Source organism: Caretta caretta, chromosome 26, assembly GCF_965140235.1.
Source record: "Caretta caretta isolate rCarCar2 chromosome 26, rCarCar1.hap1, whole genome shotgun sequence".
NCBI classification, from domain to species: domain Eukaryota; kingdom Metazoa; phylum Chordata; order Testudines; family Cheloniidae; genus Caretta; species Caretta caretta.
Genome location: NC_134231.1, coordinates 10,916,715 through 10,941,535, shown reverse-complemented (window position 1 = coordinate 10,941,535; position 24,821 = coordinate 10,916,715). Strand labels below are relative to the sequence as shown.

Sequence of the window (24,821 nt, the reverse complement as noted above, 5' to 3'; positions counted from 1 at the left end):
ACCTCTGCTGATTTACACCAGCGGTTCTCAACCTTTCTCTTTCTGAGCCCTCCACCCTTCCAACATGCTATAAAAACTCCATGGCCCAGCTGTGCCACAAGAACTGTTTTAACCGTGAAGCTGAGCTGTTCAGGCTTCAGCTCCAGCAGGGCTCCAGGCTGCAGTCCCAGGTAGCAGGGCTTCAGCTTTCTGCCCTGGGCCCTAGCGAGTCTAATGCCAGCCATGCTTGGCGAACCCCCTGAAAGCTGCTTGCGGCTCCCCAGTGGGCCCCAGACCTTGGTTGAGAACCACTGACTTACACCACTGGAAAATCTGGCCCAGTTCATCTAAGTCAAAACACTACTGTGATGGGATCCAAGCTAAGATCCTAAATTCCCAGGCTGATGGGGTAGAGGGCGTTACAAGACACAACTCATGATTATCCCCTCTGCTGGATGAGCTGAGTGGCTGTGCTGTGGATTATCTTGCATCTGACTCTTCTCCCTCAGAAAGCAGGTGACTGTTATATTTGCAGTAACAGCATTCAAGACTCCAGAGGTCCAGTTAGAAAAAATAACAACTGCTTTTAATTAAAAAGCTTAATTCGACTATGCTCAATTCAAACTATACGGGCAGGAACATTCTGGCTTATCCACAGCTCCCACTCACAGGCTACTGAGTGACAACACAGTGAGCCAGTAAAACGCAAGGTATAATCATTACATCATCAGAACAAGCTTTCTCCAGCAATGATTGTATTAGTAGGAGCATTGCCAGCAGATCGAGGGAAGTGATTATTCCCTCTATTCGGCACTGGTAAGGCCACATCTGGAGTACTGCGTCCAGTTTTGGTCCCCCCACTACAGAAGGGATGTGGACAAATTGGAGAGAGTCCAGCAGAGAGCAACGAAAATGATTAGGGGGCTGGGGCACATGACTTATGAGGAGAGGCTGAGGGAACTGGGGTGATTTAGTCTGCAGAAGAGAAGAGTGAGGGAGGATTTGATAGCGGCCTTCAACTACCTGAAGGGGGGTTCCAATGAGGATGGAGCTCGGCTGTTCTCAGTGGTGGCAGATGACACAACAAGGAGCAATAGTCTCAAGTTGCAGTGGGGGAGGTCTAGGTTGGATATTAGGAAACACTATTTCACTAGGAGGGTGATGAAGCGCTGGAATGGGTTACCTAGGGAGGTGGTGGAATCTCCATCCTTAGAGGTTTTTAAGGCCTGGCTTGACAAAGCCTTGGCTGGGATGATTTAGTTGGTGTTGGTCCTGCTTTGAGCAGGGGGTTGGACTAGATGACCTTCTGAGATCTCTTCCAACCCTGATATTCTATGATACTGGGGGCAGACTAATGCTATTTCCGTCATGTAGGTTTTGGGGAGGGCGGCATTAAGGAGTGCTACAGATTTTAGAAGATTCCATGAGCACTGGCGATGGGTGAACCTGATGAAGGAAGAGGTTTTCTGAAACCCCATGAATGACTTTTTGGGGAGGGTTCCCAAAAATAGTTCCACTTCCCCAAACCTTTCTGTTCCCTGTACTTGAAACTCAGATTTGTCACGAGGTTGTTTCAGTTTAAAGAAATGCCGGTGTGATTTCTAGCTTAAAGAGCATGGGCTGAGTGTTCGGGACCAAAGAGCCCTGCTACAGTTAGGATGGCACAAGCGGGTGCTTTATAAACAAAGTAGACATTTGGACTTTGCATTAGCATTGTCCCCACTCCTCACTCCCTTTCACACTTTCGGCATTCGATTGTTTTTTCTCTGCTTTTTTTTTTTTGTTCGTAGTCTTTCCCAAACAGAACTTGAGCCAAACTTTTGAGCCTATGAGGTCCGATTAATGCAGCACCGTTGACTATACTGTACATGGTTGTAGGAGGTCACCCTTTGTATTAAAGTTCCAGTCAAGTACATAAAAGATTGTTATAGAGAGGACGGTGATAAATTGTTCTCCTTATGCACTGAGGACAGGACAAGAATTAATGGATTTAAATTGCAGCAAGGGCAGTTTAGGTTGGACATTAGGAAAAACTTCCTAACTGTGAAGGTAGTTAAGCACTGGAACACGTTACCTAGGGGGGCTGTGGAATCTCCATCATTGGAGGTTTTTAAGAACAGGTTAGATAAACACCTGCCAGCGATGGTCTAGATCAGGAGTAGTCAATAGGTATACTGCGAGCCAAATCCAGACCACCAGACGTTTTTGAACGGACTCCGAAATCTACATATTTACTTATTATTATAATTTTTTAAAATTATTTTCTCTGGAATCTGGACCCTGACTATACCTTGACCAAGAAATTTGCACCTTGACAAAAAATAATTGACTACTCCAGGTCTAGATAATACTTAGTCCTGTCTCAGTGCAGGGGACTGGACTAAGATCATATCAAGATCCCTTCCAGTCCTCAATTTCTATGATTCTGTGAGTTATAAATGGTTTATGAAGGGTTAATAAATGATGTTATAAGCAGGTTACAGACATCAGTCGCATGTGTTATAGATGATTAAAAGCACACAATTAGCATGTTATGTTTATAAGCAATCTATTGGCCTATTGGAGTCCACAACAATCTAAAATGATTGACTAACCATTTATTAAAACAACAGTTATGATTTATTAACCTGTTATAGACTATTTATAAATGGAACCTTAATATAAAGTGTGACGGGACAATATACTTTGGGGAACAATCCTGCACTGAACTTCCGGGGGGGAGGGGTGCATAAGGTGATCTAGTTGGTTTTATCCATCTCTATGACAGCAATCCTAAAATTTAGACTTTATTCTGAAAACTGTAATTTCACTCAGGCTAGGAGCAGAGGATGGAGAAAAAGGATTTAACTGTAGGATGTGGTATAATGTCCAAACAAACTCAGAGCAGTTGCCTATGTAATGATAAGGCCACAGGCTCTTCCAAGTTCCTGGTTCCAGTTTTTCAGTGTTATTTTTGTTCCCCTCTGAGAAACTTAAAACCATCAGTCCTTTCTCCCCGGACAAGTGTTATCACCCTTCAGGCCAGGGAACTGGTGTGTGACAGAGAGATTCCTTCAGGGCCACTGTGAATGGGCATCATGTACAATCAGCATGTGAAACTCCCTGCCACATGGTATTATTCATGCTGAGTGTTTAGCAGAATTCAAAAAATTATTGACCATGTATACGGATAACATGAACAGAGTAGGAGTAAAAAAACAAAAGAGAGAGTTTTGAAAAGGCTGTAAACCCTCCTACTTCAGGGCATAAACCAACCTCTCACTACTAGAGGTCAGGAAGGGACTTTCCCTAGAGGAAGATTAACCTGTAGAGCTCCTTACACCCTCCTCTGAACCAGCTGGTGCTGGCCATTCACAGCAACAGAATTCTGGACAAGAGAGATCCCTGGTTCAACCCAGTCTGGCAATTCCTATCTGAAGGGGGAGGATAATCCCCCATGCAGCTGTTCTCCATGTGTGTGCAAATCCAGGTCCGTTCTCTTATTTTCTTTTGTCCCTGGGATCACTCATGGATTTCATGAAGTCCTGGATCTCCTGCTCCAGCACCTTGTTCCTCTTTTCAATGTCTTCCCGTGAGCGCTCCACATTCTGAAGCTTCAGTTCCAGCACCGCAAACTTCTTCTTCTCTTTCTCGATCTCTTCATTCAGTCGTACCACTTTGGCCCAGACTTCGTAGTTCTCCTTCTGGAGGCTGCAATGGGAAGGACAGGGGACATCATGTGGCTTCTGGTAGCTCATACCTCTACGTCATCCAGCAATACAATACTTGGCAGTGCTACCCTGAATGATGAACAGCCTCGTTACCCAATCCCATAACACTTTGTCATGCCCAATGAATCCATAGCAACTAAAAAGCTCTGGGCATAATTATGAGCCAGATTGTGTCTCTTGGCTACAGATCTGTACTGGAGCTGGGGCAGAGCTCAAGTGACCTAGAAGGAGCTTTGCAGCACTATAGAAGGGTCTACCATCGTGGTTTTCAACCTTTTTTCATTTGCGGACCACTTTGGAAATTTTGAATGGAGGCGCAGACCCCTTTGGAAATCTGTTGTCTATACGTAGCTGAAATCTGTTCAGTCAGTTTTCAGTCTAAGTTTTGCTGACCCTTTAGACATAGTGGGATCTGCAGACCACAGGTTGAGAACCACTGGCCCAGCACTTGCGTCCCTTCACTGGCAGCAGCAGGGATGCATGGATCTGTGAGTTCGGGGCGTCTATGGGTTGCTAGATAGATATGCAGTTATGTCTGGTCCTTAAAAGGGGGGCAAAAAGGATGGGGGGACAAAGATGCATGCACCCTCCTCTGCTCTTGCAAACTCACAAAGGGGCCTGCGGCACTGGGGCCCTATAGATGGGAACCCATCTAGAGCTGGTTGGGTATTTTTCAATGAAACTTTTTTTGCTGGAAAATGGCAAAAACTGAAACTTTTCATGGGAAAAGGCGAGTTTCGACAATTTCTTGACTCCAAACGTTTTTGAAGCAAAGTTTAGAAGGTGTCGATATGTCCCATTTCCACATTTGCTAACTGAAACTTTTTGGTTTTCCTGTTCAAAACAACTCTTTGTTTCAAAATTTAAACTGATTATAGGACACACACAAAATTAGAAAACGCAAATGGTCAAAATTAAAACAAAATCTTTTGAAATTATCAAAACGAAACATTGTTGATTGGCCTGATCTGAAAAAAAAAAAATCAGAGTATGGGATTGTGAAAATTTTCACAGTTTTGACTTTTCATCCCAATTTTGGATCTCAATTTGGGACAAGGAAAATTTCCAAAAATCTCATAATTTTTTGGTGAAATGGAAAAACAGATTCTCTCCCAGCTTGAGTCCAAACCAATATTTCAGATGAGAGCCACCCTTAACTGCAGAAGTTTGGTTCCAAATCCAAGTTTCATGGCTGGCCCCGATCTCTATAATGGCCAAGTCCATAGTAATTAATATTGCCTAATATTAATATGGTAATAATATGATACTAAAGAAACATTAGTAATTACAGCTATATGATAGTGCAGTAACACTCGGAATTAACAGTATTAAGTGTATGATATGATACTGTAGTAATGTAAGTAATCACTACTTCATGATACTATAGTAATAACTCACGTATAATAATGATACTATAATACAGGGGTCTCAAACTCAATTTACCTTGGGGCCAGCGTCAGTCCTCAAATCCTCCCTTAGGGCCAATAATGTCACTCATGCCGCCCAGAACCCGCCCCCACCAACACTCCACCCCCCACCTGCCTAAGGCTCTGGGAGGGAGTTTGGTTGGGGGAGGAGGTCTGTGGTAGGGGATTGGGGTGCAGGCTCTGGGAGGGAGTTTGGGTGCAGAAGGGGTGAGAGGTTGGGCTTTGGGAGGGAGTTTGGGTGGGGGAGGGGGTCTGGGGTGCAGGCTCTGGGCTGGGGCAGGGGGTGGGGGTGCAGGAGGAGGGGGTGGGGTTGCAGGCTCTGGGAGGGAGTTTGGGGGCAGGAGGGGGTATACGGGGAGGGGGCGGGGGCGGGGGTGCAGGCTCTGTGAGGGGCTCGGGGCTTATGTGGGGCTCCAAGGCGGGGTGGGCCGGGGGGGGGCCTCCGTGCACTGCCGCCCCCCAGGTACTGCCCCCGCAGCTTCCCATTGGCCGCAGGGGCGCTTGGGGCAGGGGCAGCGTGCGGAGGGACAGCCCCACCCTGCCCCGCCCCGCCCCGGGGCCACAGGGACGGGACGGCAGACACATGGAGCGAGCGGGCAGAAGCCGCTTAGCTCCGCTGCACGGCCAGTGGTGGGCGGGGCCCCGGGCCATTGTAAATTGCACGTGGGGGGTGAGTGCCCAGGGGTGGCAGGCAGGGCCAAGGGAGAGACCCAGCCCCAAAATTGCTGGGGAGGTTCTCAGGCCGCAGATGGCCCACGGGCCCAGACTTTGAGACCCCTGCTACAATAGTATATGATAGTAACATTAGAAATTACAGAATACTACAGTAATACCAGAAATTAATCTTATATAGTATTAATACTATCATACATTACAATAAAATCAGTCATTAGTATTATATGATGCTATAGTAACACTAGTAATTAACCCTTTATGATATAATACTATTACACTGCGAGTTGAGGTTTTCACACTCTCCTGAATGCAGCACTGAGAATTATTTACCTTTGCGAGGTGAGGTGGGTCATATTTTTTATTGGACCAACTTCTAAAAATCGTTATAAAATCTATTACCCCACCCAACTTGTCTTTCTACTATCCTGGGACCAACACGTCTACAACAACACTGCAAACCATCAGTTACCTTTTAATTTGCTCTTCATAGTCCTTTTTCTGCGTTTCCATTTCTTTTTTCAGCCCCAGGGTCACCTTTCGAAGGGCCTCCAGGTTCTCCTGACCAGAGCCACAGTCCTCAGCACCGATGTTTGGACCCGATAGTTCCTTTGGCACAAGGCTGGGGCTTTGGTTTGCTAACAAATCTTTCTTGGAGGTGCTGCTTACTGTGCAAGCACTCTCCCCACGCTCTGCCTGGCAGGTAGGGACATTGTCGTAGGTCGAAGTCCGGTGAAGGTCGAGCAGCTTAAAAAGATCCTGAGACAATGTTCTTTTGTGTCCATCTGTCGGGGAAGTAGGAGACAACTGACTTCCTGAAGATGTCCAGAAGTCATTGTTGAATATGTCATTTTTATCGCTGCTGGCTTTCTCCCCCTGAGAGGAAGCAGTTAGGAAGGATTTCCTGTTAGGAAGGGTCTGAGTTCTTTTCCTGGACTGTATTTTCCACATTTCCAGCAAATCTTTGGGTTGGTTTACATCATCTTCGAGAGATGCGCCCAGTCTGACTGCTGCTCTGGAGGAAGTGGGACTGCTGGTATCTAGGTCATCTCTCTGAAAATAGAGCCAAGAATATGAGAGAGTAATTCCATTTTCATTCACACACAGTAAGATGACTGTACTGATGACAGTTCAAATGACTTTGTGGTGACAAAAGTAAAGCCATGCTTTATATTCAAGTTCATTTATAACTCGTTAAGAAATGATGAGTGGACATTGTAAGTAGGGCTCGTAAAAAGAATTTCCGTCAAAGGATTTTCTCTGGAAAAGTGGGTTTTCCACTGACTTAAAATTTCTGTGGAAAGTATCTGCTTTCAAGGGACAATTTTGACTTTTTGTCAAAAAATGAAAACTAATTTTTTTTAGTTTTCCAGCCAAAAACCAAAAAATTTTCGTCTGAAAATTTAACTTTTTATTTTTTGCTGGAAACTTTTTGGTTTGTAGTTTTTCAATGAAAAGTATAAATTTTTCATCTAAAAGAAACCCATTTTCCAACCAAATGTAGTTATAGTCATATTACAGGGAGACTGTCACGCGGGAGACCGGGGTTCGATTCCCCAATGGGGAAGCGCTGAATTTTACAGGGGAGGGATAGCTCAGTGGTTTGAGCATTGGCCTGCTAAACCCAGTGTTGTCAGTTCAATCCTTGAGGAGGCCATTTAGGGATCTAGGACAAAAATTTGGGATTGGTCCTGCTTTAAGCAGGGGGTTGGACTAGATGACCTCCTGAGGTCCCTTCCAACCCTGATATTCTATGATTCTATGACTCTGCTACTGGCCTACTGGGTGACCATTGGCAAGTCACTTCACCTCTCCGTGTCCCAATTTCCCCACCTGTGCAATGGGGATAATAATACTGACCTCCTCCATAAAGCACTTTGAGATCCCATGGTTGAAACGTTCTCAAAAAGAGCTGGGAATTATTATTATCTCACAGGATCGAGTCTTACCCTTGGGCCTTGGGTTACAGTATTTGCCTTGGATGCTGGTGGATCTTCTGCAGCATCCCAGCCCACGGAACTGCGTGGCACTTGGATCTTCTTAGAATCGTTCCTTTGGGTGGCGGGTGGAGAAGGGGGCTCATCTTTGGACACGGGGAAGAGCTTGGCATGGTCACTTATCATCACAGTCATCACTCTCTGGATCTGGGGGGTGCCTGCAATAGAAAAGAGCCACGTTCTACAGCGCCCAGGGAGAACTCACTCATACCATTATTTTAAATCAGGCACTCAACCCTAAATTCTTTCCTTCCTAGTATTCACTGTACATTATTAAAAAGAGAGTGGAATTTGGGTTTTGTGTGAAATTCTTCCCTGTAAAAATCGTGGGACTTAAGCTTCACATTCAGTGGTCACCGTTTCTTAGCTCTATGGAGTGAGCAAATCTTATACACCCAAAGCATTTCCCTATTAGTTCTGGTGCATTTTCCCCTTGGCCACAAAGTTCAGTGGAGAGGTCAAAATGTCTGGATCATCTTGAGTGACTATTTTCTGGAGTTCCCTGTGTGGTTGCAAAGGTACGAAAGAATTCCACACCTTTCTAAGGCCCAGAACATTGCTTACCCACCCTTGTATGGATGGAATGCACAATACAAGAGCTAGGTATTATTATTGTAGGGCCATTTGTTGCCTGATTGACCTGCCGTGGTCTGAGATACCAGGTAGAATGTTTTCTGTCCAGGCAAGATGGCGCTTTGGCTTCTATACTGTGTCTGACTTAGGAAGTTCATTGTTTTAATCCTTTGGATACAGTGATCACCTGAATACCACCTAATACTGTATACCACTTGAATACTGCCTAAGTCAATGGTGTTACAGGATTCCATTGTACCTCTCATAATAACTGCAGGGTCCTCTATCTTCGGCCTGATGATATTCACTCCAATCACTGTTGCCAGGTTATCCACACTCATCTTGTTGACACTGGAGTTCAGCTGTATTTCATGTAGGAACCTGCCGGAATCCAAGGGGAAAAATTCCACATTGGAAAACAAACAGTCTGAAGATAAAGCTGTTAAAGGTGTTATAAAATCCTAATAATCCAGCCAGCGCTTGCTCCAGGCCGCAGGGACAGAAACATAGATACAGGCCCCTTATTATTTCAGAGCACACTGAGACTTTGTCTTTTAGGCATCTCTACAGAAGCCAAATCTGTCAAGCAGAAAAAGAGTTGTATCCCCCCCCAAAACAAAAAGAAACAAAGATTGGTTTGATCCTCAATGATGTTGCCAAAGAAAAATGAGACAGCAAGCAGGGCTGGGGTGGGGCGAAACTCAACAGTTTCACTGTGCAAGAGTTTGGCTAAATACTGTCCTTGATTCTGACTCTCGTGGATTCAATGTGCTAGACATGGGAGCGCACATACAGGGCCAAATTGAGCTCACTGAGGTCAGTAAATTCATAGGCTTTAAGGTGAGAAGGGGGCATTTTGATCATCTGTTCTGTGGAGCATCTATTCTGACTTCCTGTATAACAGTGGCCAGAGAATTTCACCCACAAATTACTGCATCCAGCATAAAATTATGTCTCCATTCACCAGGGCATGATTTAACCCACAGAGTTTCCCTCTCAGTTTTGGGCCAAGCAAAATTTGTGACAACCCCTGAATTTTTAACAGGTTTCTCATTAAAACTAATTGAAACCATGTGTCAGGTAGTTTTTTATGAGAATCTACAAACTGGCTCATGTTTACTCAAAGCACAAAAAGGTTTGTGAATCTCTGCTCAAGCCAGAAAATCTAGACCCAGGTAACAAACCACCCAAAGTTCGGGAGTGTCCAGATCTGAGATTTTGGTTCAGGCCTTTGCAGTGTGTTGATTCAGATTCAGGTTCAGATTTCAGACTCTCCCAGTGTCCTGGGACATTTGGATCCAGGAGGTTGGTGAGAGCCTGTCTTTTTGCACCTGAGCTGAATTTCAAGTCTGCAAAAGAAAAGAAAAATGAAAAGAAAAAACCCAAAGCAGGTGAGTTTTGCATGGTTTGGGATTTATTGGTAGACAATTTTGTTCAAATCTCTTCAGCTCATCTGTCCAGTTACAGAGAAATTCAGCCTTGTGCAGGGGGTCACAAAAGAGCTTAGTTGCCTGAAGTTTTAAGGGGAACCAGAGTGGAGCCTAAGGCAGCCTAGTGGTTGCTCTCTGCACAAGTGTCAGTTTCACCTTTGGAGACTAAGGCCTAGAACCCCAGATGCACCATGATGCAAGTTGGGCTGTTTGTACATGATGAAAGAGCACATACCTGCAGATATAACTGAGGAGGTTGTAATTGACTCGGGGAAGCACGGACAACTGCTTCACTAGCTCCTGATGACCCTAAATACAATTTAAAAATTGCTTTGTAAAGGCTTATAAACTTATCTGAATTCCAAACGATCTGTGAATTTGCCCAGTTTCTCCAACGACATCCTGGTGTGGTATCTCCACTCAGTTCTTGCTCGCCTTTGGAACTAAATCCACATGTTTATTTCTTTAGAAGCCCTGATACGTGACACGGCCAAGATTTTCTAAGAGGCTGAATCATCAGTCGGGGCCATATTTTCAAGAGATCTCACCTCCCGTTAAAGCCGCAAAATAAGTGGCCAGATTTTCAGAAGCACTCCACTCTGAAACGTGCTGAGCTCTTTTCAGAATCTGACCTAGCATGTTCTTCTTACATTTATTGTGTCAAATTATTTATCACATGGCATGGGTGATCCCAAAGTGAAACTACCTGCAGAAAGCACCCACCACTGAAATGCAGCCACCACTGGGATGAAACACAGCAGCTCTTTGAGAACACTCTGTTGATTAACAGATGTGCCTTACTCTTGTGTAGAGTGGTCCAAAAGACAGGAACAAAATTGTGGTAGCACCTAGGAGTCTCAGCCGTGGACCAGGACCCCATTGTGCTTGCTGCTGTACAAACACAGAACAAAAAGAAAGGCTCTGCCCCAATGAACTAAAAACTTCCATTGACAAATTAAAAGTCAAAGGAAATGTCAACCTGATCTTTTCTGACTATCTCTAAAGGTAAGTTTTACACCACACACATTATCATAGTCCCGTTAGTGTGATGGACAACACTGATTAGTCTGATCCAGTATGGCGATTCCTATGTTTCTATCTGAGTGACTGGAATGTTAAAAGAAACCCATGGGTTCTCAGCGTCTATATATATAGATCTCCCCTCAGTCCCCCACAGGTAGCGACACACAATGGCTGGTTGGTTGGATGTGTAGCTTCTGTGAGAGAGCAAGGCTGAAGTCTTCTGTTTGACATGTCACCCCCAGTAACTCTTCTCTGTTCTTGGAATGAGCTTCTTGCTGCGGGGCCAGCTGCTAAGAAAGTTCTGATCCCAATGACTCACTCATATTTCCCCAAACCATTGTTCCCATCTGTTCTTTGCTTCTCTCAACCTCTGCATTTGCCCCATCTCCTTTCGTGCTCACCCACCGACCACCATCTCTACTCAGAGTGACACTGCAGGATGTTGCACTTCCTTCCTCTGATAGTTGTTTGCACTGATCATTTACTGCAGGGACTCAGCTAAAAAAGGAAATATGAGAGACGGGGCAGCTTTCAGGATTCGCACACCCCTGACAGCTAAACCTTAAGATAGGTAAGCCCATGTGGTCAGACTGGGGAGCTAAGTTTACTTATTTTAACAGCAATTCAGACATGAAGACACATTCTGGATTTAAAACCCAGTTAGTCACGCACAAACCCCTCTAACATGCAACTGAGTGCGCACACAGACACTCTTCTGCTGGAAGTGACAATACCAAGGTGGGGCCTTCAGGGTGGATGAGTCAAGGGATGAAGGGGAGAAAGCAAAGAGTATCTTTCCCTAGGGCACCAATACTGGCCAGGATGCTAGTGTATCTTCTCAGCTACTTTTCTGAGACTGTTAAGCACCAAATTTGTCCCCCGCGTAAGTCCATGGCCGTCGGTGAACCCCAAACTTGGTCGAGTTACACCAGCGGGGTTGTTGTTAATTATATTTACTGCGGTAGTACTCTAAGGGCCAACCAAAAATATGGCCCCATTGTGCTAGGCACTGCACAGAGTAGTAGACAGTCCCTGCCCCAAATTGTGTCTCTTCTTTTCTATATATCTATTCCCATACGCCTCCCTTTATCTAATCTATCTACCTCACACATCCATCACCATTGTGTTTAAGCATTGAATTGTAGATGCTTTTGATTCGTAAAGCACTTCAATTTCCAATAAGTGCTTTTTTAAGGCGTGGGGGGAATAAATGCACAGTCATTGGTACCTTCATTTCATCGGCATTCAGAAGCATTCCACACAGGAGGAAGTCCTCATACTGCAACCAGGGTACAACCGGCTCTGGGAGTTCCCTCAGGTAGAGTTTGAACAAAGATGCCACCGTATGTACATCTGTATCGCTGTAGAATAAATGGTGAGATTGGAATAAAAGGATACACTCAACTGAGACTCAGACGCTGTTGGCTAGGGAACCATACATCTGTTTTGTTCATCTTGGTTGAGTGAATTTAGCGTTCAGGAAAGGTGCCTATTTTGAGCAACAATAGCTTCCCCCTCAGGAGAGGAGAGGGGCCGCAAAGGAACAAGAGGACAATTAAAGAGTGGGGACAAATTAAAATTGTAGGAGCAGGCCACCAGTGGGGGACACCAGGCAGAGAACCCCAGACAGCACCCACTGCTTTGAGACGGGACTAAGGGAGACAGTGGAAGAGAAGTGGATGCTTGGCAGATCGTTCTGCTCGGCCATAGCGTTGGTGGTTTCCCAGCATTCATAATCAGGGTAGTGTTTTCCTAGCCTATATTTGAGTGATGGGTGTTTTTATGCATTTACTTAACAAGCAAATTTTTCTAGCACTCACATATTTGGCAGGCCTTTTCCATTCAGAGTTGGCAAAGCTTGTCTGGGTTTTTAAGGTTCACGGCAATTACTGAACATGTTCTGCGAGGACAGATGTTTGCAGCTTTGCGTACCATATAGTTTATATTCTGTCAAAAAGGACACTGTCAAGATAGGTCTCTGTTTTGACCTACCTTGAAGTTGTTAAACTGTTACAATCTGCTGGCAAGTATCCACCAGGTCATCTATTTTTTAGGCTGTTGGGTTTTTTTCTTTAAAGCCGACCACTCACTCACTGAGAAATGCTTTAAAGGCCACCATTTTTGTAGACCGTATCAAAACAAAATATCATGAGTTTCACCTGCCTGCTCGGCATCAACGCTTCTCTAACAAGCACCTTGCCACAGTCCCGTGCTGGCAAAGATGACCGTGCCAAAAAAAAAAAAAAAAAATAGACCTTGGAAAGGAGACTGAAGTTGTTGCTGTCGTCATTATATAAAAAGAGCCAGTGACTGGTCTTCCCCAGTCCGTCCCAGGAATTAAAGTAAGAGGAGGCAGAGGGGAGCACTGCTCTGCTAAAAACAGAGGAGAGCGGTCTATGGAGAATCTAGTCCTTAGTCCTTTCGCTTTGATCAGTGATCTAGGTGGCCTAACTGTCATCTAATCACCGCCAAGACCTGAGATTTTGACAACATGCCTTTGCAGATTCTAGATCAAAGCTGAGAAATGGTAACACCTGTTTTCTCTTGAGTCCTGACCCACATACAGGCCGAAGGATTGATTTCCTATTGCTGCAGATAGCGCAGCCCTATAAACATGGCATTGGGTGCGCATGCGCTTTATACTGAGGTTTCTAGATCTTCTTTTCAAATCCACTCGTGGCGAAGCGCATCCTTCTCAAACATCGTCGAGACCAGGGGTTTAGAGCAGGTGCCATTCTTGGTGCTGTCACTGGCTCACTGTGGGTGCGTCTACACAGCAAGCAGCAGCCCGCAGCCGCGCGTCTCAGAGGGCTTACGCTCACGGTGTTAAAAACACCACACTTGGGCTTACGCGAATGGTGTTAAAAATAGCAGCGTACACGCTCGGGCTCTTAAGTCTAGGGAGCAGGGTGGGCTTTAAGCCTTCAGAGCCTGGGCGCCAGTCCAAGCCACAAAGTCTACCATGGCTGGTTTTGAGTTAGCCCCACGAGCCTGAGTCTGTTGACCTGGACCCTAAGGCATGCTACCATGGTTCTGTCGACATACCCCTTGTGGCAAGTCACGTAACCACTCTGTGTCTTGCCTCTCTACCTACCTAATGCCTCATCCTGTCAACGCTTAGGCCGTGTCTCCACTAAAAAGGAATTCCTGGGACAGCTGTACCAGCAAACCCTCCTAGTGCAAACAGAACCTCTACCAGCTAAAGTGTGCTTTTGAGCTTAGACCAGTCCCCCAAAGAAAATAAGCGAAAGGGCTTTTTTGCGGGTATAACTGCAGCTACCCTCGAGCTGTTGCTGACATAACTCTGTTGGTCAGGGGTATGATATTTTTTAACAAGCAAAGCCCTCTGCTTCACTATCAGCCAATGGACGGCTCACATGCTAAAAGTTAAGCATGCATGTAAGTATTTGCAGGACTGGGGCTCTTCACAGGACTGCTGTGAGACTCGGGTTTGGTCTAGACACAGATTTTGTACTATAGAACTACTAGTGCGGGTTGTTGCTTTTTTTTTTTTTTTTTACCATTAATGTTATACTGGTGAAATCCCTAGGGTGGATTCAGTTGTACTAGTACAAAGGTGCCTTCTGCCAGTATTGCTAATTCCCTTGCCTATACAGGAGTAGTTATCCTGGTATAAGCACCTTTATACAGATATAAATGAGTCCATACTATGCAGGTTATACCATTCTAATTACACCAGTGCAGCTAAAGCGGTATGACTTCTGTGTGTAGACAAGCCCAAGACCCGTGCCATTTAAGTCAATCGGAGTTTTCCCATTGGTCCAGTGGGAGCCAAATCACTCACAGTGTTTGTAAAGAGCTTAGAGATTCTCAGTTTAAGTGTAAAGTATTATCACCATCCAATGATTCCCCTGGGGACTCACACACTGTTTATCCCAAAGCCTGTGATACAAAACCAACATTACAGGGCACTGAGAAAACAACGGCTAATCCTTTTTCTTTCATGTCCCATTGCAAAGCCTTGTCCTGCAAAAAGGCTTTATCTTCCTGCGAACCCAGCACAGGTTGTAACAAGAGGATTTGCCACAGACAGGCCAGGTTATGATTCAGAAGCTCAGAGCTGTTCTGCTCCAACAAGCAAGACCCAGGGAGGCCAGGTTTCAAACACAACAGACACAGTGACTTTCAGATGTCAGCTTGGCCCAGGGATTATTCTAAGTGTAAGGGCTGTGGTGCACCTAACTGCCTTTATGTGAACTTTCCTTTCTATATAAAGAAAAACACCCCAGAGGAACAGTGGTCTTGTGGTTAAAGTGTTGGGCTAGGCTGCTAAAAACAGTAGTTTACTTCTCAGCACTGCACCTTGGGGAAATTAATCAAAACTTTAAGTGGGCTCTAATTTGGGGGCACCTCCCTTTTTGGATGCTCAGTTTATGATAGCTCGTGCTAGATTTTCAGAAGCACTGAGCCCTTGCAACACTGTTTGATATCAGGAGCAGCCCCTCCGAAATCAGGTTCAGGGGATCTCAAAGCTGAGCTTCGCAAAATCGGCAGTCAGTTTTGAAAGGATCAGCCTAAATCCTGGTCCTCGTGGGAAAGTTGCCATTGATGTGAGCAGGACTCAAACAAGGTGCCGATGCTGCAGAGGTCAGGTAAATAAGCCCAGATCTGGCTGGTGCCTGTGGAGAAAGGGGCACTGCCATGTCTGAGAGAGAGACAGGTTCATCTACGCCCACAGAACCGTGCGCCTCCTTGTTTCCAGTATTGTGAGTGGGCCTAGATCAGAATCCCTGAGCCAGGTCTGATCCCCCAGTGCCCTGCACCTCAGAGGAGTGCTTACACCTGTCACACACATTCCAAGTCAGCAACATTTTGCACTGCCCTATGTGACTACACCAGGCTCAGGGCATGGAGAATCAGGCCCTTGTGTATATAGCACCAAGCCCCAAGATCCTTCATCAAAAGCAATCAGAGGGCTTAACCCCATCTCCAAGCAGGTGAGAAGGGTTAGGGATAACGAGACAGGATAGCTCACTGAGGGGAAGGGGTTCAATTAGGAACTAATGAGTCAAATCAGGAAGCTTTATAAAGAGAGCCCCAGAAACCTTAACCCACCCCTTTCTTTTTGCAAGGCCTGTGTGATAGAGTGCAGGGAAGGAGGGAGGGAAGGTAGCAGTTTATGCTATTACAATAACTTCTACAATAGCACATACCTGGAGGGAGGGGAGCTGAGATATAGAATGAAGCCCTTTATTGGTGATTGCAGTGGTTGGTAGAGTGTCTTGAATGTGAACTTTGTGTTAGGAAACAGAACATGGTTTGGAGGCTGGGGGGGATACAGAGAGTGGTATGAAAAATCCTCTTTTTTCAAAATGAGGTAAATCATAGAAATGCAGGACTGGAAGGGACCTTAGGAAGTCATTTAGTCCAGCCCCCCATGCTGAGGCAGGACCAGATGTTACACCTTGTCATTCATTATTATTATTCTCTGTAGTGTAGTGCCCCAGAGCCTTTGTCACGGACCAGGACCATGTTGTCCTAGGTGCTGTACCAACACAAAATGAAAGGACAGTCTGTGCCCCCAGGAGCTGACAATCTAAATATAAGACAAGAGACAACAGGTGGGGGAGTCAAGGAAACAATGGTCAACATGATAGGGCATGATCTCTGCACACCAGCAGCCTAGCCATTGTTAAGGTTTTTTTATAGGCATCAGGGCAGAAGAGAGTTTTAAGAAGGGATCTGAAGATGGGTAATGAGGTAGCTTAATGGATGTGTACAGGGAGCAACTCCCAGGCATGGGGGGCAGCATGGGAGAAAGCACCGTGGTGCTTGTTAGAAAATTTCACAAGTCGCCAATGGACGCTAACATCCTGTGCAAGTCAGAGGCAAGTGTCAACAGCTCAACCGTGAACGAAAGATGCTACAAAGGGATAGGGCTGACTCTGAAGGGCCTTGACAGTGAGGACAAGCAGCCTGTGTTCAATGCAATAGAAAAGGGAAAACCAGTGGTGGGATATACCTGAAAGCAGGAAAGAATCAGTGGGAAAAGCAACTGGAGGATAGGATCCTTAAAGATTTAGCATGAATGAAATAAGACCCATCCAGAATCTTCTCCACTGAGCCTAATGACAATCCCCAGTTCACTTCCACCTCACCCAGACTTTCATGGCTGATGGCAAAGGCAGATGAGAGAAAACGCCATTTATGCTGAAGAAGTTGATGGCATATCATGTTCAACTCCTAGCACAGGCAGCTTCCCTGTGTCCCTCCCTTTGGGGCCTTGTTTCCCATCTGTGTCTTGACAGGTGGGAAATGAGTGGTTAAAATGGTTCCTCCTCATTACAACATTCAGTTCCTCGGCTCTGCATTTGCTGTTAATCCCAGTTTGAAAAATGACAAAACCATAGAGATTAACGCCAGAAGGGACCATCTTATCTAGTCTGACCCCCTGCACATCAGAGGCCCCTACACAAGATCCAACCCGCTCCATAAAAAGCTCAACAACCAAAATTTGATCAAGTATTACATGAGGGTCTCCTTTTGTAAGCAAAGTGTGATTGCTGATAGGTAACACCTCCTTGAAATCCTTCGCTAACCTGTCCTTCCACATTTAAAAGGAAAGGTCAGCCATGCCTGAAAGTTCCTGTCATCTCCTGACTATTTGGGGATATTTGTGGAGTGAGTTTGTGGGTCTCAGCCAAACCCCTCATTAGTGGCCATTTGTCTGCATCACCCAAGTTGCCCATTACAGTCACCAGTAACAGGTGGTTTCAGCAGATGGGCCAAGGGCTGAATGGGGCATGAGGACTAAACTCCGCCCTAGAGGTGGTTCCTCCGGGCAGGATTGGGGCACATTGTCGAGCCAGAGTTTATGGGAAAGATCTGCACTGAGGCTGTTTGCTGAGCGTGTTCTGTAGGTAAAGAGGGGACCTGAATTTCGGACAGTCCAGCACCTTTCCCCACATGGGAAGCTGGTAGCTTTCTGGGATTCTTTTCCAAAACAATAAGCATTGTTGTCTGACCAGTGTGCCCAGTTATCCCTCCAACCCTGCTCTCACAGCCCATGCTTTGACTTTCAGTTGACCCCCATCTTTTTTGAACCCTCCTTTCTAACTGGGGGCATGATCTTTCTTGCAAAATGGGAAGGGTCTTGTTTGCTTCTCCACGGAGATCAACCAGGCCAGTGACTTCCAGAAGCCTTCAGTTAACAAAAGCAGTAGATAGACAGACTGCACCCCGAAGGTCTTAGCTGGGTGGGATCAGGAAACATAAAGATTACCGGTCAAAAGATGGCCTTTCCCCAGCGTCAAATGCGTCCCTCAGCTGCTTCACCAGGTTGTCCTGGCCAGGCAGTCGGAAGATGCCCTCCTCATTCATGCCGTGCTCGCGTATGAACTCTGCACATGTCTCCACCAAGATAGGAACCAGGTGCTGCCCAAATTTCTGTTCATATGCCACAGTCTCAGCCAAGCGCTGGCCAAATACCACTAGACAGAAGAAGGGTATTGTTAGTAAAGGATAGAGGTAGGCCCAGAGGCAGCGGTGGGATTTATCTCTGGTCCCTTGTAATACTGTCATTGTATGGAGCTACTTTCAAAGCTGAACAGAGGTTTGGTTGCTAGATGACAATACAGGGCCAGATCCCCAGCTCAAAGTCCACTGACTTTCATGGAGCTATGCTGATTTACATCAGCTGAGCATTCTGGCCCACCATGTCATCAAAACTTAGAAACTGCTAGACCAGACCAGAACTATGGTCCATCTAGCCTAGTATCAGTGGCCACTGCAAGATGCTTCAGGCAGTATACCAAAGGGTGCAATGGAGACGTCTTCTTGATGCTTATATGTAGCTCAGTTTATGCTCTGTCTGCCTGCTTGTTGTAAACTTCTACTGAAACTCCTTTAAAGGAAATCCCTGCCCTCAGATAAGCAGAAAAAGTCGGCTCTGAACTTCCCCAAAGTTCAGGGTTTGAGGCCATGGTTTCAATTCATTTATGCATGTTTCCGTTTATACGTTCCCTCAGCACTGCACAGCAACCAGCTGGTAATGTTAACATGCCATGGGATATGGAGATTGAGGTAGCCCATGTGGAAGTTTGCTTTATCTTTGTCTTATAATATCCAGTGGCAAACACTTTGCTACAAACATTCCTCCTGAGTGTTTGATGGCAGAGACATCAGGAGAAAATCTAAGAGGGTAACTCATAGAAACCACTGAAGAAATGACGGAAAATAAAACATCTTCCGATTAATTAAATTAACCTGTGTTAAACCCTTTCCTGCAAATAGTGTTAATATTTTACATCTTCTAAGTGCCAAACAACTGTAAACTAACCCCTCCTCCGAACACCCTGGTATTAAGTAATAGTGTCTCTGCTTTATAGATGAGGAGCCTGAAATACAGCCACGATGGGGATGTAAGAAACATGCTGGGGGAGACGAGGAATGAATATGAAAAATGCCAATAGAACAGCAAAAATGAAGAGGGCTGGGGATATGTCACTTCATTTCCCCTGCCACTGACACACACCATGGAGGTGCCGATGAGTTAACTCCAGGTGATGCCAACGGCTCAGCAGTTCTAAAAACTGGGCCCTTCCATGTCGAGCAAGCTGTTAACATCAAGTCAAATGTTAGAACCAGGCTAGAGCTCAGGGATTCTTAGTTTCCAGTGGCCTGCTGGACCTCACTGCCTCTTTTAATCAGAGACGAGAGATCACTAGTAAAACAGAGGTCTTAAAACTAAGATGGCAAAGGAAAAACAGCCTCGTAATGCAGCGCCAGCTGGCTTTGGGCTGGGAGCCTTTCCCTAGCCTAATCCCTAATGTGTCCTCCGCCAGTCAGCTGTATTTTTAAAAAGGGGGCAAGTACCTTTCCTCCGGAGCAAAGGCTTTTTCCTCCTGAACTCCCAGCAGAAAACCATCCCTAAGGCTGGAATGCAGCAGCCCTCATCCCAGCTCTTCATCCTCGGGGCTTTAGGCATGATGACAGCAGAGACGCCCTACACCCAAGTGGCTCCAGAATATTAATGGCAAAGGGTCCTGTGGCCTCCTACAAGATTTTGCTCCGCAATGTGTTCACCTCCTGTTCCGAAGGCTGAAATAATCCTTGTGTATCTCTTACAGATCAGCATTATGCTCATAAATACTCCTGTCTGGAACCGCAAGACTTGTCAGCACCTGCCTTATGGTGTGTTTTTTTCATTGACAAAAGACTCCCTTTTGCTTTTAAATAATGAACATAAACCTGTCATTGTACTCAGTAAAAGTATAAATGGCTCCTTTTTCTTAGTAACTCATTATTTGCCATTCAGTTATCACCCTGGAGGATCATAAAAATCAACCCTCTACCAACATGGCTCTCTACATCCGTCATGCCGTCTGACACACGGGTAGCATGTCAGCCAGCTCAGAGATGCTCCTTGGGTGTCAGGCTGGTAAAGGGGCTCAGAGGCATGTTGAAAGGTTTCATTTCATTCAGTGCAGCCTCTCTGCTTTTTAACGTGGAGCAAATTAACAAACAGCTGCCTTATCTGCGTGAGTCACCAGGGGCATTTTTCAAGGGGGATGCAACCCAAGCCTAAGGCATGCAGATATACAAAATAGACTGTCCTATTCTCAAGCCTGCCCTTTGGGAATCCATTAACCCCCGAGTTAATTTATAACATGGTATGGGTCAACATCACCGAAAAGAGGCCTGGATCCTCATTTACCGTGCGGCCCCTTTACACCACTCTGGGGCTTGCATTTACACTTGCTTTAAGGCCACTTTACCCTGCCAGCGCAATTCCTTTGGTGTAAATGAGCGTTAGGGCTGGAGTCTTTATTTGCGATCATGTGACTTTTTAGGGGGCTGATCTTGGAAATCCTTGCTCAAATGACCCTAGTTTTGAACCACTGATGGTACTGCAACTTTCCAAACTATCAGAGTGGGTTTTAGAGCACATAGAAAAACTGGCTGTTAAACATGAACCTAAACTACAGCAGAGTGACCGGCTTGGCTGGAATAAAGAAGCTCTAATCAATGCCAACCCACTAACATCAGGTCTTCATCTGGGTATAGTTATTATTTGAATCACCGTAGCACTGAAAGCCCCCAACTGAGATCGGGGCTCTGTTTTGCTAGGTGCTGTATAGTCACATAGTGAGAGACAGTCCCTGCCCAAAGAGCTTAGGGCTTAAATAGACAAGATGGACAGGGAAACAGAGGAGGAGAGATTTGTCCAGGTCAGTCAGAAACACAACCCATGTCTCCGGATTTCTAGTCCAGTGCTCAGTCCATTGGACTATGCTGCCTCTCTCTCTCTTGATAGATACTCAGTTCACTCCTGTATGAAATACTACTAATTCTGAAGACGAATCATTCTTGATTGCAAAGCCCGTCAGCCCAGGAATCTGAGCCCACCACAGAAGTTTCCTCTGTTGTATGCTTTACCCCGGGGCTGCTCCAAAGTCACTTGCGGAGAGTGTCAATAATGCCATAAGATCATGAGCAAAATATTTACTTTTTTTTAAAAAATGTATAGTTAGTATTATAAAGCACTGTAATGGTCATATACTACAGTGATGGGCATTCCTGGAAATCCTTAAGATAGGTGGATGAGGTTGATACTCCCTTTGCCTCTGGGCGTATCTACAACACTGACAAATTTACAAAACACTACCTTTCTAATTGGCTCGTCTCCCCCACTTCTCCCTTTGCACGGGCATAAATAGCTGCACAAGGTGCTGGGCCGTGGGGAACCGGATGCTATAATGCCCTCCTGCACCCAGCAGGGGGAGGGGAGATGACCAGGATGCCCATGTTACGAAGACAAACCTTGTGACATTCTGCCGAGAATGGGCCAGATGGCTATGGAACACAGGCAGTGTGGTCGAGAAGTTAGAGCGAGAGAATCAGTACCACTACAAAAGGTTCCCCCACCCCCACCCCCGCTCTCCTGCTGGTAATAGCTCACCTCACCTGATCACTCTCGTTACGGTGTGTATGGTAACACCCATTGTTTCATGTTCTCTGTGTATATAAATCTCCCCACTGTATTTTCCACTGCATGCGTCCGATGAAGTGAGCTGTAGCTCACGAAAGCTTATGCTCAAATAAATTTGTTAGTCTCTAAGGTGCCACAAGTCCTCCTTTTTTTTTTTTTTTTTTAATTCTATTCTTGTCTCTTCCACTGACTCACTGAGAGCCCCGGCTAGAAGTTACTCTAGGGCTGGATGCCCACTGATGCCAATGGGAGTCTCTTTCCATGGGACACCTGGATCAGGTCCATAGCACCCTACTTAAATTGCAAGCTCTTTGGGGGCAGAGACAACCTTTTGCTCTGTTTGTACAGCACCTGGCACAGTGGGGTCCTGATCTGTGAGTAGGGATCCTCAGCACTTGCACAGAACAAATAAATAATAATATGTAGATAAATAACATGTAACCCTTCCATGCTCCCATTACAACAATTTACCTACATGGCAGCTATGTTGAAAGGTTTAATTAGCATATGTAAAACGCTTTGATTTCCTTGGGTGAAAGTTAAAAATATAAGAATTGCCATACTAGGTCAGACCAAAGGTCCATCTAGCCCAGTATCCTGTCTTCTGACAGTTGCCAGTGTCAGGTGCCCCAGAGGGAATGCACAGAACAGGTCATCACCAAGTGATCCATCCCCTGTTGCCCATTCCCAGCTTCTGGCAAAAAGAAGCTAGGGACACCATCCCTGCCCATCCTGGCTAATAGCTACTGATGGATCTATCCTCCATGAATGTATCTAGTTCTTTTTTGAACCCTGTTAGTCTTGGCCTTCACAACATCCTCTGGCAAGGAGTTCCACACTTTGTGAAAGAACTACTTCCTTTTGTTTGTTTTTAAACCTGCTGCCTATTAATTTCAATTGGTGACCCCTAGTTCTTGTGTTTATGAGAAGGAGTAAATAACATTCCCTTATTTACTTTCTCCACACCAGTCATGAATTTATAGACCTCTATCATATCCCCCCTTAGTCGTCTCTTTTCCAAGCTGAAAAGTCCCAGTCTTATTAATCTCTCCTCATACGGCAGCTGTTCCATACCCCTAATCTATGCTATAGAAGCATAAGATGTTACTGAAAAGCCACCCCCAGAGCCATTTCAGCTCCCCTTTACCTCCTGATGGAGATCCCACCACTCTTCGGATAGACTTAACCCACTCATCCATCTCGGATTGGGAGTTGGCCATCAGTACATAGGAGTCTTGTCCTGTTCGATTCTGGTCTCCCGAGACCCCTGCAAAAATAATTACTCGTAAAGGGAGTTGGGGGTGGAACAAAGACACGAGCCCTTATTGATTTCTTAGCTAAGTGCTATGGGCCCAAAAAAACCCATTATCCCATTCATCTCTATCTGGCTGTAAAATGAGGTGGTGTCTCAGGGAGACGAGTTGTTTACACCATCTCTCCATCACTGAAGCTTTCCACCAAGGAAATGAACTAATAGAAAATTAACATCACGGTGGAATGAAGAGGTATCCTGTTTTCTCTCAACACTCTCCTTGGTGCATTTACCTGGTACTTTCTCCCAAAGTATTTTCCAGAGTGATTTACAAATTTGGGGCCTGACTCTCTTCCCACCACAACAATATCACACCAGCGACTTTAGAGGAGATACTCCTGGTTTACCCTGGTGTAAATAAGAGGAGGATCAGGCCCTATGTATACTGTACAGGAATCCCTTAGCCACCAGTAAAAAGCAGCCAACTCTGGAGTGGAATGTGGCACTTTTTCATCAGTTTAAGACTGTGAGTGAAGAACACACGCACAGTTGAAATTAGTCATTTTTAATTAGACCCAAATTAGGCACTGGTCAGGACACTGGAGTTCATCTCCCAGTGAGTACAGCTGGCTGGAAAATGGAATTTCTGTAATTTCCTGACATTTCAAATGTTTTGTTCTGAATCAGAAACAAATTGAAAATTGTGAAATTGCTCACAAAATGGAAATTGTGAAAAATTTTGATTTGGAAACATTTTGTTTCGATAATGTCAAACCATAATATAATATAAAATATCAATAAAATATAAGATTGAAAATAATATTAGCCTGCTAGCAGCTAAAAGCCTATGCTATCACATGGGTGTAATCTGTAATATCAAATGGCTGAGATCTTAAAAACTGGAAGGTTGCAAACTGCAAATCCCAGTGATGGTTGAACCTGGGGATATTCTGAACACAAAAGATCTCTGGACCATGTTTGTAGTAGTTTCCATCATTTCACACTGACTCAACAGACATTCTAGGCTTCAGAGTGAGGCACACAGAGTGACAATCCTGGAATCTTATTATATAGACCATATAAGAACCAACAGGAAGTCAAATGAAATGAGAACATTGAAATGAAACATTTTTACCTTATCTTATGACATGTTTTGACATTGAAATGAGACGAGAGAGCCAAAATCATTCATTTTGACACTTTTCCAATCAAAATTTTTGCCACAATCAATTGTTCCCAGAAAACATTTAGATGGCGACAAAACTGCATTTTCTCACAGAAAACCGTTCCATCAAAAAATTTTCAACCAGCTCTCCCAGTGAGTCTCCCCCATGCTTGGTGGATCTACAGCTGGGGCACCATATTAAGCCATAAGCATGTGATGTCTAGCCTTATGAGACAAGAAGCAGACAGGAGATCTGTGTCGTGTCATGATGCTCACCTGGGATGATTTCAAATATAAACTTCCCCGCTTCCTCTGGGTTGCTGACTGACTCCTTGATAGTGCTTCCCTGCAGAAACAGGCAGCCCTAGAAACGAAGACAGCAATAGCCTTCAATCAGCCATTTAAAAATGGTCCTGTTTGGTCCACGTTGGTAGTGATAGATACAATACTCATAAAATCATAGCAATATCGGGCTGGAAGAGACCTCCAAAAGGCATCAGGTCCATCCCCCTGCACTGTAGCAGGACTAAGTAAACCTAGACCATCCCTGACAGGTGTTTGTCCAACCTGTCCTTAAAAAACCTTCAACGATGGGGATTCCACAACCTCCCTCAGAAGCCTGTTCCAGAGCTTAACTACCCT

At 45.2% G+C, this 24,821-nt stretch overlaps 1 protein-coding gene across 1 annotated transcript in view; it reads right to left on the bottom strand.

The window, feature by feature from the left end:
• Positions 1-543: 543 nt before the first annotated feature.
• ARHGAP25 (Rho GTPase activating protein 25) overlaps positions 544-24,821 on the bottom strand; it is a 47,137-nt gene continuing 22,859 nt past the window's right edge. The window contains exons 3-11 of the mRNA XM_048829528.2: positions 24,456-24,543; positions 22,910-23,029; positions 18,055-18,262; positions 12,040-12,172; positions 10,024-10,097; positions 8,618-8,739; positions 7,738-7,943; positions 6,261-6,841; positions 544-3,669 (exon numbers count right to left, since the gene is read on the bottom strand). Coding sequence (XP_048685485.2) covers positions 3,459-3,669; positions 6,261-6,841; positions 7,738-7,943; positions 8,618-8,739; positions 10,024-10,097; positions 12,040-12,172; positions 18,055-18,262; positions 22,910-23,029; positions 24,456-24,543 — 1,743 coding nt within the window. The 3' untranslated portion in view covers positions 544-3,458. The remainder of the gene's footprint in view (positions 3,670-6,260; positions 6,842-7,737; positions 7,944-8,617; positions 8,740-10,023; positions 10,098-12,039; positions 12,173-18,054; positions 18,263-22,909; positions 23,030-24,455; positions 24,544-24,821) is intronic.